Raw genomic sequence first — 20229 nt, 5'->3', positions numbered from 1 at the left:
GTAACTGTTTTAGTAAGTGCTGTCACCATTTTTGAATGAACAGTGAATTTCAGGAGGTAAGGTGTGGAAAGAACCAACTGGCTCAGAGCATCTGTTTATTACTACTATGGCTCATATTTTAAATAGTTGAATGGAAGAGAATGCTTACAGCGTATTAGAAAAGGATCAACTATATTGGCCTCATCTGCTCTTTAAATAAAGACATTGCCTTGTTCAAATACATTATTAAAATTTGACATCCATATGAGGATAAATTTGTTCATCTCTGCTGAGACTGTACCACTTCAGACTGCAGGCAAGAGGAATCCAACTGTAATGAGTTCTCCATGTTAAAACTACTGCAATCAATTTATGTATTTATTTATTAAATTTATATGCTGCCCATCTCCCCCAGAGAGTCATTTTAATTAAAGGTAGAAGGAAACAACTAGATGATGAATGAAGGGCATTTCACAATGATGGGGCCACCACCAAAAAGTCTCATCTAATGTGCTCATTCACCTGATGGATCTTTCATGGTAGACAAGGGAGCAAGACTTTCTTGCCTGACTGTAAGACTTGGAAAGACTCATACAGGCACAGTCTTTCCAAGAACCTGGTTCCCCACCCCACCCCAGGTCAAAGTAACCACCAGAATGGATAATCCACTTTCCCCAGCCTTGGGACCCCTGACTTGTTAAATTAAAGGACAGAGCAATCACGTTGGAAGATGATGTTCCCATTGTCCTCTATCTGAGTGCCACCGCCTCTCTTTTTACCAATTAAGATCTGAAACAACTGAAACAAAACCCTGTATCCTTCCTTAAAGAAAGAGCAACAAACTGTGGGATAACAGATATTAATTTAAAAGCTGCAGGTGACCCGGGCTGTTAGGAGGCTTTCTCTGCTCATATTCAATCAGGTCATTCCAGGTTTGATTGACTAAATTCAGTCGAAAGCTCTAGGGAGAAGGGAGGGAAGTGGGACTTTAAAAGGACTATTGATTTGCTTCAATCAATGATGGGTGCTGTGGGCTAGCGATGCTGGGCGGGGGTGGGTGGGTGGGTGGGTGCAGAGTGAAGAAAGAGCTTGTTAACAGGTTTGATGCCTGTTGTTTACTTCTAAGAAAGCAGCCAGATGGCTTAATTTCCTCTCTTGATAACACTTTCCCTGTTACAAGACACTGTCTCAGGTGGATTTTTGCCTGTTTATAACAAAATATGATGGCAGTACCTAGCTGACCTCGACTGATTTCCAAAAGCCAAGCACAATTTCCCTAGATGAAAGACCACCAGAAAAATGGCAGGGCTGTAGGCCAATCTGGAGGTTTTTTTGTTTTTTTTTAAACCACATTCTGGAAGAGGGCAACTACTAACTCATTCCATAACATTGCCAAGAACAAGATGGTCATGTTCCTGAAGTCATCTGGAGTTGTCTTCAACCTGAAGGAGTATTTTTCTAACTAAAATGAACTTGAAGCTGATAATGAGCTATGAGCAAATAGCAGCAATTTTGGGTGCTGTGGTAGTAAAACTCAACAAACTGTTAGGTTTCAGCACAGAGATTTGTGGAACACGACCTTTACATTTATGGGTATGATATCCAGGCTGCAAAAGTCCAGATGGCTGTTAGATGACTGCAAGTTTCTTCATCTTTTCACTGCCACCTATCAGCCCAAATTTGGTAGGCCTGGACATATTTTTAAATGAATCACCTTAGGGCAGGGCACTCTTTCCAGGCTGCAGATATCCTTTTTTGTTTCTTTTTAAAGACAAATAGAAACACATACATTGCCATGTTGTTTTGAATACGCTCTGTGACAAATAGAGTATAAACAAGGTGTCCCGATGTTCTGCAAATAAGAACCAGTTCAGACCAGTCCCAAAGCCCATAGATCATTGCCAGTCCATGACTAGATGCTGTAATCAGGCGATGAGTGCAGTAGCATTTTCTTATTGTTACTTGCCAACAGTAACTGCAGTGGCAGGGCCCTATTCCATATAAACCAAGACTTCCAGGTTCTCACCATAAGTAGAGCTGGCACTAGCAGGGTATCAGACAAATGAATGAAGAATTTACTTAGGTCAGAAATAGAACAAAGTCAGCAGATCCAAAACAAGAGAAAATTTTTTAACTAGTTCTCTGGAAATCTGGAAGAGAAGTTCAGGACAAACCTGAGAGCAACATACGTGCACAAATTATACAAAGCAAACTTTACAGAATAGACCAGCTGAACTCCATTAATTAGGTCTCTGTTCATAGGTGACTTGTGTTATAATATAGCCTTAAGATTCTAAATATTAACTATTCATTTCCACCTTAGTGTGATCTCCATCATTCTTCTGGCAGGAATCTAATTCCCATTAATGCCATGTAAGCCAAGGGTTATCATCACTACGCCTTGTTGGATGGAACACCAAACCAGGTTTTGCAGTAATGTGGAGAAGATCTTCAAGTCATCTGGCAAGTTCCTGAGCACTGGACATCTTCTGATTTTGAGCAGACCCTTGGCAGTGGTCCTTTTTATATATTGATGACTCTAACTGACAGCAGTTGTGACACATCAGGCAGCCATTGAAGCCTCCCATAAGGCCAGCGAAGTATCTGCTTCTGTGTGGAAATGGTCACCTCAGGAAGCAGTTTAAAATATGGATGTGCATTTTATGTACACCAACAGCCTATTAATCCTGAGATTAGATTCCTATTAAAAGTCTGGTGTTCTAGCATAGCTTGGTTCTTGATGCCTAGTTTTTAAACGTTTGGATGCAACACCATTAGGAGGTACTTCAGCTCAGACTTAGTGTTAGTATTTTGCTAGAATGTTTTGACTTTCTCCTTATGCATTATGGTGGCTCCTTGCTCTTGGTTGAGTCCTTGATCAGGAAGCTCCATCAGGAAGTTGTACAAAAGCAAATAGGAATAACCTCTACTTAAGGTTATGACATCTTGTACCTTATGTTATGCAAATCCATCCCACACCCTTTGCTAATAACAACTGTAATTTTCCATTCCTAGTCCATCAACATTCCAAGAGAAAAAGAGAGAATCCTATTTCATTATTAGAGGGTGATGAACAGGAAGCATCTTATTAAGATTCTGAGGCCCATTTTTACATTTTGGGTTCTTTTTTTGGAGGGGGGCATTTGTAGCAGAGATAAGGACTGAATTTTGCACTCTGTTGAGCTTTAGGGCTGACCTGGGATCTCTTCCTAATCTGCAATTCTTGATTTTGGAATAATCAGTGTGGTTGGTCAGTCTCATCTTCCTCTTTGGTCTTAAAATAATCTCCTGTAGTATGGCTGGAATCTATGTCTGTTTTAGACAGGTAGCACCCTGTCCTGGCTGCCCAGAAAATGCACCCTCCCTCCCGCTCACCCCATGCACAAAATGTGAATTCCCTGAAAGTTAATCCAACACATCTGAAAAGCACTAAGCTGTTAACGTTCAAAGATTCCTGTTAGAAATACAAATACTTTAAAACAGCATTCCTGAGTGTGGGCGCTTGCCAAGCGGGTGAACGTCCTTTCCCAGCACTCACCAGCCAGCCTGGGCATTGCTGAGAATCTAGGAGTTGGGACCCACACAGAAGGCTACCTTAAAGCTCTGACTACAAAGAGGACCAATGTTTTCAGATGTCAGACTAAGCTACAGCCCAAACAGTTTTGGAGACAGTGTGGGTGTACAGGAATTGAATTGTTAAATTCTCCACTGTGAAAATGCACATCCCTCCCAAATTATGGTAGCCTAGGATGTCAAGGAGAGAACCTGTGGCTTGGTTTTATTCCCTTACCTTCTGGTTTTCTCTCCCGACATGTCAAAGCATAGATGCATGTTTCATAAAATGGTTGCTGGGGGAGGCATGTCCATTCATAAAATAGCTTCAAGCATTTGACCAGGATGTTATCTGCATTGCTTCCCATCTGCCAGATTTGCAGGGCACATCCCCCACCTCCCGCCCCTCATTTAGGTTGTGATACATCTGGCCACAGGGTCACTGGGCATCAGTCACCCTGCATTTTTATTTCTAGATTTATGGAACCATTTATGGCCAGAGGCATACTTAGAAAGACAGATGATGCTTGAAGCTAACGTTTTGCTTGGCAGCTTGGCAGCTTCCTGTGTGTTCAATTATTATTTTTTTTAGTGTAAAAAAGCAGGATAGCTTGTCAGGTACAAAGGGAAGTGTCAATTGTCACACTGCTGCCTCCCCAACACACAAGGTAATAATTTTTTGGTTTGCTTCTTTGTTTTGATTTTGTAAGACTAAATGTCAGTCTATGTTACGAAAAACACTGAACAATGAGCATGAATCATTTGGCGTAACTTTTTTCAAATACTGGAACAAACGTATGCGGAATCAAAGACCTGAAAGAGCCGAGCACAGAAAGTTTGGAAAATGCCAACAGCTCTTTAGGGTCTTCACCCCAAATGACTTACAAACCAAACAGGGAAAAGGTGAAGTGGTGCCATCTGAATCCATGGCTCCTGTCTGCCAAAAGACCAGCTAGTTTGCCCCAGCCATTCAATGCCATGCTTTCCATCATGTTACCATTTTCATCCAAGCTGGTCTGAGCATTATTCCAGTTCTTCCTCTCTGCTCCTTCTTCTCTTGTGTGAGTAAACCTGGAACATCATACTGTGTTTTTTTTTTCCCCTTCTCTTTTTTGAAGCCTCTCTGGCAGCCATTAATGGCTGAAGGGCAAAATAAGAATGCTCCAGACAACATTGGTTCAAAGCAAACCTTTGCTGAAAGAATGGATTAACGCAGGTATATGGGTCTGGATTGGGAGGAACTTGAGCAAGAACCTGTGAAAATGGTTGGCCCATCAGAGAAAGGAAAAAAGCTGAGGATGCTCTAGGAATTAACAGGCAAGAAGTTTTGGGTAAATCAGTCCACAGCGATAGTGTGGAGAAGAAATTGAGATTTTTCAGTGTTTTTATTGAACCATGATTAACAAATAATATCCGGTAACTACAGTAACATAAATCCAAGATGCATATAGAAAAAAATATATAGAAAATACAAAAAAGATCTACTATAATGTAAATAAAGAGACGGCTACTGTACATGTACAAATTTACCATATATGTAATGTATACCATATTATAGTCTGTTGCTATTAAGGTAAACCATAAAATCCATCCAAATTTGATAAAGTTGTGGTTCCTGCCTCTGATGTCTCATTATTTTAACTTTGTGATTTTTTCTAATGTGGTAGTTGAAGAGGCCCTGCTAATCCACATCTCAACTGTTATGTTATGTAGAGTCTTCCAACGTGGCGCAATTATTATTTTGGCTGCTAAAATTAAATAGATAATAAGTTCTTTATTTTTAAGCCTGAGGTTTGGTCCTATAAATAAATGCAGAAGGGAGCATTCAATTCTTTGGTTAGCAATATTACTTATCTCCCCAAAAATGTTAAGCCCAAAGGTTATAGCTTTATTGCATGACCACCACAAATGAAAAAAAAATGACTCTTTTTTTTACAACCTCCCCAACATTTGGAAAAATAATTTTGATATAAGTGTGCCAATTTAATGGGAGTCAAGTGCCAACGATGTATAGTCTTCCACTGCAGTTCTTGCATTAAAGCTGAGATGAATCTACCCAGTTTCCATAATTTCTGCTAATTTATCTCCTTTAAGCCATATGGTGGATCTCCGATTTCTAATTGCAATAATAACCTATACATTTTTGAGATTGTTCCTTTTGGTTGTTCTAAATAATAAAGCATTAAATTCTCAAAATTGGTATAAGGCCGTGTTGCTGAAGCTCTAAAATTTCTATTGCCCAAAAGAGATTTGAGTTGATATGAAAGAGGCATAGTAACTTATCACCTCTTTGTTGCTCTATCTGATCTTTATTGAAAGGTTCCCTATTACTATAAAAATCTTTTAATCTATAAAGATTGTATTCTCTCAAAAATTTCATTTTAGCCAAACCATAAGGATTATCCTGTTCTATATATGTTATTAAGGGAGTTAAAGGAGAAGTATCCTTTATCAGAGCTATGCATTTACTCTTCCAAATTTGAAGCATCATTTTAATGAAAACATTTTCAATCTGTTTTATTCTAGAAAAATATTTTAGGCAAACAAAACATTGATTTATAAAATTATTTGGCTGTGATATAGTTTCAATTTGGATCCACTGTTTAGAAGAGTCTTCCATAATAAATGGAGTCATGTACCTTACCTGTGCTACCTGATAATATATTATCAAATTGGGTATGTCCCAGCCTCCCTGTTTCTGAGATCTATATAAAATCCTTTTATTTATTCTCCATTTTTTTGCATGGAAGCAGAAACTTTCTTTCTTTCTTTCTTTCTTTCTTTCTTTCTTTCTTTCTTTCTTTCTTTCTTTCTTTCTTTCTTTCTTTCTTTCTTTCTTTCTTTCTTTTTTGGACAATGTCTTAAAGCCTGTTCTGGAATTTCCACTGGGAGGCATTGAAATAGAAAGTTGAGCCGTGCAAGGATTTTCATTTTTACCACTGCAATTCACCCTAAAGTGTTAGAATGTTTTGAAGCCCAGTTTTTCATATCCCTATTTAATTTCTTCAATGTTGGTATATAATTATTAGGAAAAAAATTATTGATATTTTTAGAAATAGTGATCCCTAAATATTTTAAAAATTTATACACTACTGGAATCCCTAAAACTGTAGAAATTTCCTTTTGAATTTTGGGGGTGTATGAAAAAAGCATTAGGTGTGATTTGTGATAATTAACTGATAGTCCTGACACCTCTGCAAATTCCTCTAACTCCTGCTGAATATAGTTAGAAGAAACTGAGATGAGGATGATATATAACTTGCAATTGCTCCTACCTACCTATCCTTTCATTTTCATTATGATTGCACAGCTCCTATTTCCAATCCCTAAATTACTACTGACTTGGATTTCCCTGATTATGTCATTTCATGTTCCTGGATTAAAACATAAATAAATAAGCGTAACCTCAGGTGAGTTGCTTTCTTGTTTCAGGATGAACTTGTTATTACGTAACTGTAACGAGGAGAGAATCCTGCGTTGTTCTGGGCTGACAGGTGAGCAAGTATATTGGAAGTGAAATTCCCCCACCCTTGGCAGTTTTGTCTGGCTCAGCCTTTCCCAGCCCAGGGCCCTTAAACTGGGCTGGAATCACAACTTCCAGAACTGTTTGAGCTGTACAGCTGGGGATGCTGGGACCAGCAGTCCCAACACCTCTAAAGGGTGCCAAGTTGCAGGAGACTGGTCTGCATGAACTCTACTTTGATGATGGGTTTCCTCAGCCTGCTCCTCCCTCTCCAGAACAAACCAGACAACTAACAGTGATCCTCACTTTAGCCTGCCGATTGAGTTTCTGGGCTCCAGAGGCTCCCTTCTCCTGCTAGTTTCTGCCAACCTCTTGTCAAGAATGCAGTGTTGCATCCTTTTTACTTATTGAATGGTTTGGATTTTTTTTTTTTTTTTGGTTACCTGCTCTGGGCCTGGCAGAGGACAAGGGGTCCTTTTAAACTTTTTTTTAACCCACTATTCCTTTGGGAGAAAAGTAGGTTGCAAGGACATGGAATCAGGGAGGGAACCCTAAGAAAAAATTCTCAGCACACTTCCAAACTTTACTTCCCAAGTTTCTTTAGGGGAGGAAGGCACTATGATTGCTAAAGTAGCATATTTTATCGCAAAGACCCAGATTTTATTGCAAAGATTCATGCTGGTAGATAATAGAGTATATTATGAAATCTGGATTTGCTCAGCCTTTTTTTTAACCTCACTCTGGCTGCATTCACACAACATGCTAAACTAGGCAAATTAAAAATGTACTGGTTGATTGCACAATCTATTAAGCTTAGTCAGATTTAACCTTAGGATTTTGGGGGGGGGGGGCTGCTGTTGCTTAGTATGTTGTGCAAATTAATTGCTATCATACTAGAAAGATGGAAGTTTACTTTTTCTCAGAGGAGAAGGATGCAGCTGCAATTCCTCCCTCCCTCCAGGTCACCTTTTCCTGGTGTCGGGTCCCAGGAGAGCTCTAGAAAATGGGGAAGGGAGATGAGACAGGAGACTAAAAGGCTGGAGGAACTGCATCCTTTACAGGAAGGGGCTGAAGATTTATTGCCTCCCACTGGAGGAAGGGAGACCTGATTTACTTCTTCACAACCTCCACGCTCAGTCTAGATCAGCCTTTTTCAAACTTGGCAAAGCACTGGCTTAGATGCTTCAAATTATGCCAATGCTCATACAATCTTTCCCTTCCAATGTGGGGCAGCCACTGGTCCGGTATCTCCACCATCCATGCACTGAGTGAAGATCTGAAGGAGGGAGGGAGTTGCTCTTCATGCCTTAGTGTCCATGATGGAAAAGTATGGTGTGGGTGTGTACTGTCTCTCTCCTTTCCAGATGATCTTCTTCAGTGCCTAAGCCATCCAGTTCAGGGCTATGGCGTACAGCAGCAGTTCTTAGGAGGCCCTCTCCAACCCTATCTGGAGATGTCAGGGATTGAACTGGCGGTTCTTTGGCATTCAGACCTCTAGAATTACAACACATCCCCGACTCATTCTGGGACTTCAGATCACTCAAGAGGCTATGCATGGAACAGTCTCATTTCATTCCCACCAAGCCTGGGGAGATGTGCCTCTGCTAACACCAAATTAATTTCATAGATAGGTGTGGGATTAAAAATGTAATACCTAATGTAAGTAAATACAGTTATCTACTTCTCATAATTTAAAAAACAACAACCCTAAAGCAGAGCCACAGATTCTTTATAAAAATCCACAGCAGCCAGTGGTCACACTAACCTTAGGAATCCCACCTAAACTTTGGGGTCCAAAGACCCCTTAAGAAGCTACCATCTTTTTACCTGCTAAGGCAAGAAAGACAAACACAACCTAAGCAAAGAAAAAATTTAAATGTTTTTATTAAACGTTAAAGAACAGAAGAAAGATTTGGGCTGAAAAACATACGGAACACAATTCATGTCATGACGTACATTTAATTTGATCTTGTTTGTTAAACTCTTGTGAACAGAGCTCTCATATGAGGTTGCCAGAAATACAACGGTTGATCACTTGAGAGAAGAGAGAGAAAAAGGTGGAACATTTTTCCAAATAAATGAAAAATACCAGAAGCTCATTCTTGCTTTTCCCAAACAACACACATGCTAATGCAAGTGTGCATACATGCACACATATCACGCACACACAATTTTTGAAGCAAGAATAAAGGCCGGGGACCAGTTAACTCAAAAAATAAGACTAAGTTTCATTCATTAATAACTTACCTAAATCTTACCCAGAAGTAAGCCCACTGTGTGCAAAAATACTAGAGCATATACAACTGTAGTCTAATTTACATCTCGCTCCAGCAAATAATGTGCAGTCTTAGATCAATGGAGCACTGAAACAACAGACGTGTACAGATGAGGCACTCTCCTAATGATACCAGATGGTGGTGAACCTGTGGCCCTCCTGTTTCATTTTTAGTTGCAACCTCTATCATATCCAACTCTTTGCCATACTGGCTGGGGCTGATGGGTATGCAACATCTACAGGGTATTAGGAGGGCCACAGTTATCTGCATCCATTTCAGAACTGATGAAATGGCTGGTTCTAATAGCTGTTTCACAAGAGACCAGGAATACATTTCTTGCAAACTCTTTCCCAGCAAAAACACTAACTGATGGCTTTCTGGTGCAGATAATTGTCAATCCCTAAGCTGGTGCCTTCCAGATATGTTAGGACTACAGACTTGCTAGCTGGCATGGCTTTCGGCTGGTTCAAAGTATGGGCAATATATTCCCATTACATTTGGAATGCATCCAGTTGGAAGAGACTGGTAGACAGGATTTGGAAAAATACTTCTCTTATTCTAATGTCATCAGCCTCAGCTTGATCCACAAGCCAATCCAGATGCTAACTATGCACTTTACAATGTGCAGACAGCTACTCAGGTTTCAGCTTTGATCAGTGGCCTATTGCTGTTGGCCTTACTTTAGATTTTGCCCATCTCTGGACAATCCACCCTCATTTGTCATGTGCTCTAGTCACAGCTGACATACCCATGTCATCATCTATACTCTTTAACTAGTTTCTCTTGGTTCGTTCTTTTGAGAGAAGCTTACCACCCATCTATACAGATTCATAGTGTAAAACCAAATAAATTAGCATGCCAAGTTGAAGATCAATATCAGAAGCAAATGAAAACATGTTTTGAGGACAGATCAAGTGTGGACATCTGGTTGCTTTGTTGTGTGTTCAAGATGTTGTATTCTGTATCTACTTATTATTCACAGAAGCCATTGTATAATTTGGCTTACCTTCTATGACTGGATATAGTTGCCCTGTCTAGCAATTAAGTGATATTACAATGATTAAGCAACTGGTGTTTCTAATATTAACAGCACTGAATCTAGGAACACTGCCCACTGTAAGATCTTTGCATTTCAAAAGAACTTCCAGATTAGTGAAATTATACTTTTTTAACGTCTCCATATCAATTGTGTAGATAAAATTTCCTAGCCTGTAAAAAATCTTTTGTTAATTTGAGTTTCCACGCTGGCAGCTCTAGACAAAGTTATGAATAAGATCATGAAATACTTGGGATTCGGGGGAAATGAACAGAGCACCTGTTCACAACTTCTTATAGTCCTACCTTCTCCCAATATTATGTCCTCTAGGCTTGTTTTACACTCAGTGGAAATTATTATCAGCTTAATATTTATTTTCACTTTCACACACATATGAACATATAGACAGATATATTTACTGGCCAGTAAAGGATAGTTTACCCCCTAAAGATGATTAATCAGCTGAAATAATGGTCCAAAAAAGTCTATTACAAAATTTAGGACACTGGGATTTATTTTCAAACTTTCTGGAAAATCCTCATAATAATGGCAATATTTCTTTGGAATTGTCCAAACGTTTTGTTTAAATCACCTATAATGTAAGATGATTTTATGTAACAGAAATGCACTTGTTTTGATGGAAAAATGATCTAGAAAGACATGTGGCACCATAATTTTCTGATGTGCATTTTTAATGCACTAAAAAACCCTATCTTTTCTGTAATTCACCAATTCAAGAAAGCACCTGTTCAAGTATAATAAAAGCCAAGTATGGCTCAAGTAAGTCATATGACTTTGCTCATTCTTGTACTCAACCAGCGATAGAATGAGACTGGGCAAGAAAACTGAAACAATGGACCTCCAGAAGATGCTAGAAGGATAGTAGTAAGCATGAGGACAGATTGGGGAATCTGCGCTCTCCAGATGTTGTTGAATGAATGTGTCTGTCAGCACTATCCAACATATAGTGGATAAACAATGGGAAGTAATATGGTTCCACAAGCAGAAATGATTGCCTTACGGAAAACCCTGGGCACCAAAAACTTGGATAAGAAGGAATTCAGTTTGGACAAATGTGACAAACATGTTACCAGATCAGGGAGTGAATACTGAGCAACCAACCTGGGCTCATCTCTAACATGTGAAATGTCTCTTACTGTTTCTGAATTGTCCCCCAAAGATCTGAACCTGGAGAAGTACACAGAGCTACACTGCCCATCACCCAGAGAGAGCCTGGCTGGCTGGGAATTTTGGGTGCTACAGTCCAGCACAACTAGAGGCCCAGCATTTTGGAGATACCTGAAGCAGACTGCTTACCTGCTCTCCACTGTGCTGAGTTGCAAAATAGGCCCTCTGTTTTAGCTCTGTTAAGCTGTCTGTTGAGAGAGGTATGGGATACAGTCTGGCCTCCTCAGCTGATGTCTTTTGAGAGAAATTTGCTTCAACCTGCCAGAACCCTCTTTGTAATGGAATTTTTTTTCAAACTTTCACCATAAATACAAATCCTCACCATAGGATGGATTGGAAATGTATAAAAGGATTGATAATGTAAGCTCTATGAGCGTTTGGATCATACTACCTGGTCCCCAACATATTTGTACCCACGAAGCTCTGTGACAGATGTCACCAATCTTGTGCTTTGTCCAACTGATTAAACGCATTTTTAAAAGGAAAGAAAAGCTGTATTTGCTCAAGAGAAATTTGAAAGATCACAGCAAACAATGTTACATGCAAAGAACATTTAGAGTCCCATCTGCCCCCATCTGAGCACAGAGACTTTTGCATGGAGGGGTTACATGGGGCTGGCAGGACCATGGAGTCCTTATGGGGAAAGGGAGATAAGTGCACAACTTTCTTCTTCTCATACATGGGCAGTGGCTAAAGTGGGATACACTAAGAAAAGGAGGGAGGCAGAGCCTTCTATTGCACCCAATGTGATCCTTCCAGAGGCAAGCAGCTGTGCCAAGAGACATGGATTATTCTCTAACTGAAAACACAAAACTATGTTAATGTGCCAATGGTGAGCATACAATATCATCATTTTAAAAAAGCCCTAGAAGCATTTCTTCTGCATTCAGTATTCATGAATATATAAAGAGATATATTGTCATCTTTAAAGTGAAATAATCTAGTTTTTTTAAACCTTCTCTTTGCTTAAACATATGATATATATCTTAATCTTTTTCCCAAAATACATGATCAGCATTTGTCCTTGAAAAATACTGTACAAAAAAAGAGCACACTCTAATGATTCTGTATAAATTTTATACATTTTATAATAATCAATTTCTTTTGGTCTTCAGGAAACATTTAAAAGAACTGAATTAACCACAGTATGACAACACCATCACCTTTCAATATATATCTGCATCTCTTACATTCATTTCCTCCCCACCCTCCAAAAATACTTTATATAATATAACATAAGTTTAGAAAACAAATCAAAGCTAAAAAAATACAGGAGAAACTCTGAAAACCATCAGGTCATGATACAATCACAGCAACATGTCAAGGCAAAAAATTGCAAAAGTGACTTTTAAACTAAATCAAAACAATTCGGGGAAAAAGAAAAAAAGACCAGCAGGTGAGAAATCTACAGAAAGTATATTGCACACAGTTGACTAAAAAGCTGAATTCAAAGTCATTCACAAGAAAAAAGAGATTTTCAGAAATTGAGCATCAGTGGAAATAAAAATACCATCTGCCCAAACTCCAAAGGTGATGGTAATGTAGGCCTTTTTTATTTTGTTTTCCAGTTCTCTAGTCAATGAATTATCTTGAGTTTTTGTGTAGTTTCATCCTGACCTGGCATGGCAATCAGTGTCACTCCAGCACCTCAAGAACAGCACTGAATTCTTTGAAGAGCGGGTGGTGGGCTGAAGGCAAGCACCATTTGACCTCTGTCCCTAACTGGGGATTGATCCAGATCTCTCTGCTTATGCCAATCGCAGGTTGGCTTATGCCAATCGAGGGCAAGGACGGGGGATCTGCACGAACAGCAGCAGACGTTCACAAGACAGCTTGACCATCTAGGCAAAAGCAGACAAGCTCTTCTAATGGCCAAATTCAAGGGCTAACTCTTGAAAAAGCACTGCAGACTGAGCAGATCTGCAGAAGCAGCATGGCAGTTCACTGGCTGAACTGACACCCCTACTTCCCAAGAAATGTAACGGAAAGTTTCTGGATTTCCACTTGCTGGTTGGAAAGCCTCAAAGAAATCAGATGAAAGACAAAGGTATCCTGGTCAGTTTTTGATAAGATTGAAACGGGTATTTCAGGGTTGGAGTATTTCAATCTTGAAATGTTTTGCACTGTTGTGCCCTACATGCCACATGTAAGGGGGGAGAAGCAAAAATTTAATTCACCTAAGGCAGGAATATGCTTTGGCCTTTACCTATATAGCATGCTCCGACATTGTGCAGGCATCTGATGATTTTGTTTTGTTTTGTTTTGCTTCTTTTTTTGCTTGTCTGGTTAGGGATATTTTTTAGGCAGACTATCAAGAAATTTTAATGTTTTATGAAAAAAGAGCACTAAAAGGTTACAGTGTTAAGGTAGCAAAGTCATCCAATATCCACCAGGAATATTTTAATCTGTACAAGAGAACTACTGCTTAGGTCCAGGGAATGCAAAAATATACTCTCTCTGATCTATGTATAATACTTCTACGTATTTATTTTTGATTTTATAGCAACGAAAGGAAAATTAGTTGTTCCTTATTACTCTACAAGGAGGATATAGAATACACTATGAATCTGAAGGTCTATTTTATTTACCAAAGTGTAAAACCATAAAAAAAAACTCAAAACAAAATAAAAAAGCAAATCTATAAATTAATATCTCTGCAATATAGCATGAATATCTACTGTGCATTATATCAGTAAGTTTACAGAGTCTGATGTGCCTTATTGAAACAACAAACCCAAGACAGCTCTACCTTCCTCTTCTTAAGCATTGCCAGGATACTTTTGTTTCAGCTTTGTTTCTTTTTTTTTCCAAGTTAAATCAAAAGAATGGGATAGGATAAGACAAAAATACAGTTTAAGCAGCACTGGAAAATATATACATACATATATATCTACATGTATGTATTCAATAATAAGTTTACTATGGCAAGTCTCAGCCAACCCAACCCTACAAATAGGGTTTCATTAAAAAATGAGAAGAGCCAAGACAGACGTGCACACTCATTCACAGACATGCCTGCACACGTGTGTGCAAGCACACACATGCACACATACACACAGGTTGTACACTGGTTTTGTTTCTGCTTTCTGTTAAAGTGCCCATGACTGAAAAGTTGGTTTGGGTGAGGTGCTATCAAACAGGAAACACGCTGTCCATCTATTTAAATGCCAAACCACAAAATTAAAAAAATAATAATAATAAAATAGTAGATGGGAAGAAAAGAAACAGAAAAGGCGGGGGGACACCATTTACAGAGGACCATGCCGGGCTTCGTACTTGACAAGGACGTTCTTGCATTTGCCCAACTCTTTCCGTAGATCAGCCACCTCCTGGCGCAGGGCCGTGTTCTCCTTCTCAAGGAATGAGGCACGGATAGCAATCTGGTTCTCCTTCAGCCTCCGGGCATCTCTAGATCGCTTGGCAGCCATGTTGTTCTTTCTACGTCTTGCCCAGTATTTGTCATCCTGCTCATTAATCACAGAGGAAAAGAAAGTCGGTGTTAGATTTCAATAGATGAACTGAGGCCAATAAGGCATCAGCTTTACCACAACTCAAACACTGTTATGTTGGGAAGGAGGTGCAATGCAAGGTTTGCAATACTCGGATTTCTTCTAAAGCAAGAGTAGATGACCCATGGAAGGATCCCACAATAGCTAGTGGAGCCTTCATGCTCTAACAAAGTAACGAGGTGATAAGAAGAGTTTTAAATTTTACAACTGTGTGCCGTAGAGTAGCATAAAGGCATCTTCCTGATCCTGGCATCCAGTAGAACGATAACCCCAAGCATCCCAAGCCAATCAGGGTGACAGGAGCCAACACATCAAGAGGATGCCAGGTTAGGAAGACCAGTAACGAAAAGTCAAAAGAATTAGGAAAAGGATTTAGCAGAGGCTGAATACTTCCCCAATTTCCTTGATGGAACTTTTATTCCATTCTCCCAATTAAAATAGTAAAACTTCTTTTATAGATGATTTGCATCTTAACTAGCTAAAGACTTTTCTTGTTTTTGTTGTTAAAGTGTGGCGATTTTTACAACCAATAAATTCGCTACAGCTTACTTCCAGGCAATTATGCAAAGGATCACATTTCTGCTCCATAAACCTAATTGTCAGATTTCATCAGCATATCCTATCTTGGCTATAGATATCTTTTAAATGGGGTTTTAAGCAAAGTATTAGCTCCTGTGGGGAGGAAAAAATAATAAAGTGGGATATAAATGTGTAAATCAGGGGGAAAGGACTAGGAATTCTACTGGAGCCATGCAAGAGGAGCTAGCAAGATCACCCCTGCACTTCCTAGCTTTTTCCTGCACTACTGGTCTAACAGGAGAAAGACTTTCTAGTTTCTGTATTTCATATATTCATTTTTTCCCCCAAGTGCTGTCTCAGGAGTAATATTGGAATGACATCCAAAAGTCACTTCAGTATGACTAGGATGTATGTATGTATGTATGTATGTATGTATGTATGTATGTATGTATGTATGTATGTATGTATGTATGTATGTATTTATTTATTTATTTATTTATTTATTTAAGAGACTTATATGGCTGCTCATCTTATGTACCATATCCCTGGGCGGCTTATAGCACCAGTGATAAGAACGTGAAAAAACAATAAAACCCAGGGTCTAAATAAACAACTCTCGGCACCCTAATCCAACACTCCCAATGAATAAAAAACCCACAATCACTAGGCTCCAGCCTCACCTCACCCCAGCGCTTGAGAGAAGAACCAGCTTTTTAAAATTCCTGGGAGGCAAGAAGGGTGGGGGCCTGCTGGATCTCAAGGGGAGGGTGTTCCACAGGGCAGTGGCTGCTGCTAAGAAGAGGTGCTCCCTAGGTCCTGCTAGATGACAACATTTGAGAGAAGAGCCTGGAACACGCCCACCCTATCCAATCTGGTAGAACAGGCAGGTGCCCTCAGGGAGAGATGGTCCTGCAGATAACCTGACCCCGTGCCACATAGGGCTTTAACGGTGATAACTGCACCTTGAATTGCATCCTGAATGAAACTGGAAGCCAGTGTAGCTTGCACAGCAGTGTTGTAATATGGGCGATCCAACAGGCACCCAAAACTCTGTGCTGCTGCATTCTGGACTAGCTGTAATTTCTGGATGGTCTTCAAGGGCAGCCCTATGTAAAGGGCTTTGCAGGAATGAACACAATTGCAGCATGAGACATATTTGTGCAAAGGGCCTTCTAGCCACACTGCTACGTGCTCCTCAGGCGGGAGCCACAAGTCCAGCAGGATCCAAAATTGCACACCAGCTGTGTCTGGGGAAATGCTACTCCATCAAGAGCAAAAAATGACATCTCCAGGATACCAAAATCCCAATGCCACTCTGTTTTGCCATGATTGAGTCTGAGCTGGTTCCTCCCTATCCAGACCTCACAGACTCCAGGCAGTGAGTCAGCACCTGAACGGCACTGCCTGCTTGGCCAGGGGTGAAAGTGTATAACCTCATGCTGCCAAATGACCTTGCCCAGCAGCTTCACGTAGATGTTAAAGTGAAGCAGATAGAGACCTGAATCCAGAAGTAGTCCACACAAGAGATGCCTAGGGTTGGACCTCTTCCCCTCCCCCCGAACACCAACTGGAACAAGCTGCCCCTACTCTCAATCCTCAAAGCTGGTCCAGAAGGATATCATGGTCAATGGTATTGAAAGCTGCTAAGAGATCCAGGTGGGCCAAGATGGTTGCACCACCCCATCCCAAGCCCTCCAGATGTCATCCACAAGCACAACCAATGTCGTCTTGGTACTGTAACCCAGCCTGAAAAGGGTACAGATAATCCACTTCATCCACAGCCCACTAAGCTGAGTGCTTAGACTAAACAAAAGTTGTCTAACATCTTTGGGCCTCAGGAGGGTGTCTTGAGAAAAGGGCACACCACCACGTTTCAAGTCAGGTGGTACTACTTCTCCCACTATGAGGACCCAACCACATGCCACCACCTGGGAGGCCTTAACCAGCCAGGAGGGGCATGGATCCAGAACGCAGGTGCCAAACTCACAGTCGCAAGGGCCCTGCCCACTTCCTCTGCATCAATCAGTTCAAACTTTTCCTAGGTAACTGAGCTCAGAGGAGCCTTAGGCACTTCCACAGGATCTGCCCAGCTGGAGTCCAATTCCAAATGAAGCTGAGTGACTTTCTTTGACAGATACTAGAATATTTCTCACAGCAACCCACAGGGGTTTCCCTGGCCCCTCCTTACAGAGCAAGGACCTGGTCACCTGAAACAGGGTCTATCAGTCGCCTGGGGCATGCTGACTGAATAGAATCAATAGCTGAGCTCAATAGCCGGACTCCAAAATTAAATTGTTGAAAACTGCCTAATTAATGTCGCTCTTTCTAGAAGAAGGACTAGGGAAGGGAAATCACCTCATTTATTTGTGCAATGCCTATTTCCCACCTCATTCCTCTCCACACACAAAAAAATCAACTTTAAATTCAATTCATTCCTATGTTACCAAGGCCTTACACATATTAAAAAACTAATCCCAGCCTGAAAGGAGAGCAAACAACTGAGAATCACACACAGTCCAGATACTATCAATGGATCTAATTTGCGCTTGTCCCTCTATTCAAATTCTGCAACCAATCTACACAAGGGAATGCAAATTTTGGCCAAGCTTTTTGCTAAGAATGAGAATGTGACTCTGGCTGTCTCAGAGGAAGCAGTGCAAACTCCAGGAAGTCACTGCCTGTGAATCCACAAAGATCATCAGCAACTCATTTCAAGGGCGTCTCTGCATTCAGTGGCTAGAAAAGTCTTTTTTTTTTTTAACCTTCTCCACTTTGCTATTCTGTTCACAGGTTTATATTTCTGGAACTAATGCAAATAAATATGCAGAGAGTTTCTTAACATTTTCAAGACCAGAGAATTATACACCAAACAAGATTGGCTTTAAAGAAAATAATAATAATAATGATGATGATGATGATGATGATGATGATGATGATGATGATGATGATGATGATATTGATGGGGACTGTTTCTTTTAAAATAATTGAAATAATACATGCTGTAATAACTCAACTTGCTCTAGGGAATGAGGACATGGAACAAGCACCTTCCTCCCCATCTTCACATAACTCTCTCCTTTTTCCTGTCTTCTCCTTTTATCAATCACAGCACTCCCCTGCTATGACCCTCATCTTATTTCCCTTCTGGCCTGATGGGAAGCCTTTTGGAATCCAAGAAAGGCTCAAGGGTTCACTTCCATGCTACTTGAGTTGTCTCTTTTTCAGCTCAGTCACAAATCTTTCTGAATAATCTCTGCAGTCCTGAGCATATTAGAAACACAGGATTTAGAGGCAAGATTTATTGCATCTGCAATTCTGCATGGTTATCCTATTTATAATTGGTACAGCTTATGTCCAGCATTCTGAGTGCAGATGAGAGTCGAGAATTTCAATTCAATATATGTTCCTTTAGAAGTAGCCTCACTGGATAAAAAAACTGATTTCAGGTAAGAAGCATACTGTAGTTCCCTGAAAGGAAGACAACTCTGAATTGAAGATGATCCCACCTCCTTCACCAAACGGAAGGGTACAAAAAATGAAAATGGACACAGGCAAAAATCCTATGCAATTTCCAGTTTCCTTATGTTGAGAATCTAGGATTGTCAACACCAGCTGGAACCACTCTTGGAGATTCAGTTGCAGCTCTCTCTCTTTCACTTGCTCTCAAAACACCATCATCCTTTATTTCTGCCAAATCTAATTGTGCCAAATCAAATGGCTCTCCTTCTTGCCTCTATCACAACCCCTGTGAGAGCCCAGAAAGATGCTGCTTCTTTAAGAAGTTGTCAATGTGTGTGACCTGCCTGTCTGTGCATGCTCCAATCTACCTTTTCCCTTTCGAATTTGGATCTCGGCACAACCCTAGACACCAGTCCCAAATTACCTTCAGATCATCTGGAATGAAGACTTTGCGAGCTTTCTTAATCATCGGCTGGGGCTTGAGCTCCTCCTCAGAGAACTTGCGCTTGCGAGGGTCAAATATTTCCTGGCCAGGAATGCTAGAAAGAGCGAGATCGGCAGGGTCGGGTTCATACCCAACTGGAACCTGAATGGTGTCGGGATCAATGGGACTTGGCGTGTTTCGGTTTGTAGGCAAGATCTGACCTGAAGAAATCAAAGGAATGATGCTTTGAAACAATACAATAATAATATTGCTCAGTTAAGCAGCTTAACCCCTGCAGATTATAATCTGTCACATTTCCACTTTCTTGTCTTCTAAGTAAGTTGGTGCTTACACCCCCTCTATACAGGGAAGCAAGCCCTGGTCAGTTTGCAATATACTTTGCCTTCCCCCTACTTTCAACGGGATGCTTTCAAAGCCACACTCATTGGGCTGCTTGAGAACATAAGAAGAGCCAGCATTCCGTCCCAGAATGGTTAACTAGATCCATTCGGGAAGCTCAGAAACATGGGCAGGGGGGCAAGTACCCTCTTCCACTACTGTTCTCTAGCAATTATTATCAAGACATACTGCCTTTGATCCAAGATGCGAAGCTACGAAGATGAGTATCAACTGATAAACACCCTACTATTACTACAATTATTTGGTGGACACTGGTGTTGATATCATAGAACAGTCTTTTACAAAACTTAGATCGAGACACAATGAGAAGCTTCGATTATACATGTCTCCAACCAAGAAAGGCCTTAAGGACTGCATCATACTGGATTCCAGTTTACCTTTCCTGTTCTCACTTAAGCCCCATT

At 40.4% G+C, this 20229-nt stretch overlaps 1 protein-coding gene across 2 annotated transcripts in view; it reads right to left on the bottom strand.

Annotated features, from left to right (window-relative positions):
- Positions 1-8872: 8872 nt before the first annotated feature.
- Positions 8873-20229, bottom strand: part of HLF (HLF transcription factor, PAR bZIP family member) — a 63867-nt gene continuing 52510 nt past the window's right edge. The window contains exons 3-4 of one of the 2 annotated variants that reach the window (XM_007432473.4): positions 19406-19626; positions 8873-14961 (exon numbers count right to left, since the gene is read on the bottom strand). In XM_007432473.4, coding sequence (XP_007432535.1) covers positions 14743-14961; positions 19406-19626 — 440 coding nt within the window. In that variant the 3' untranslated portion in view covers positions 8873-14742. The remainder of the gene's footprint in view (positions 14962-19405; positions 19627-20229) is intronic. The other variant, XM_007432474.4, reaches the window with a different exon arrangement.

Source organism: Python bivittatus, unplaced genomic scaffold (genome assembly GCF_059951505.1).
Source record: "Python bivittatus isolate LINGU-HERP-01145 unplaced genomic scaffold, Pbiv_v1 ctg000220_np1212, whole genome shotgun sequence".
In the NCBI taxonomy this organism is placed as follows: Eukaryota; Metazoa; Chordata; class Lepidosauria; order Squamata; family Pythonidae; genus Python; species Python bivittatus.
This window is presented reverse-complemented; position numbering and strand designations above follow the sequence as displayed.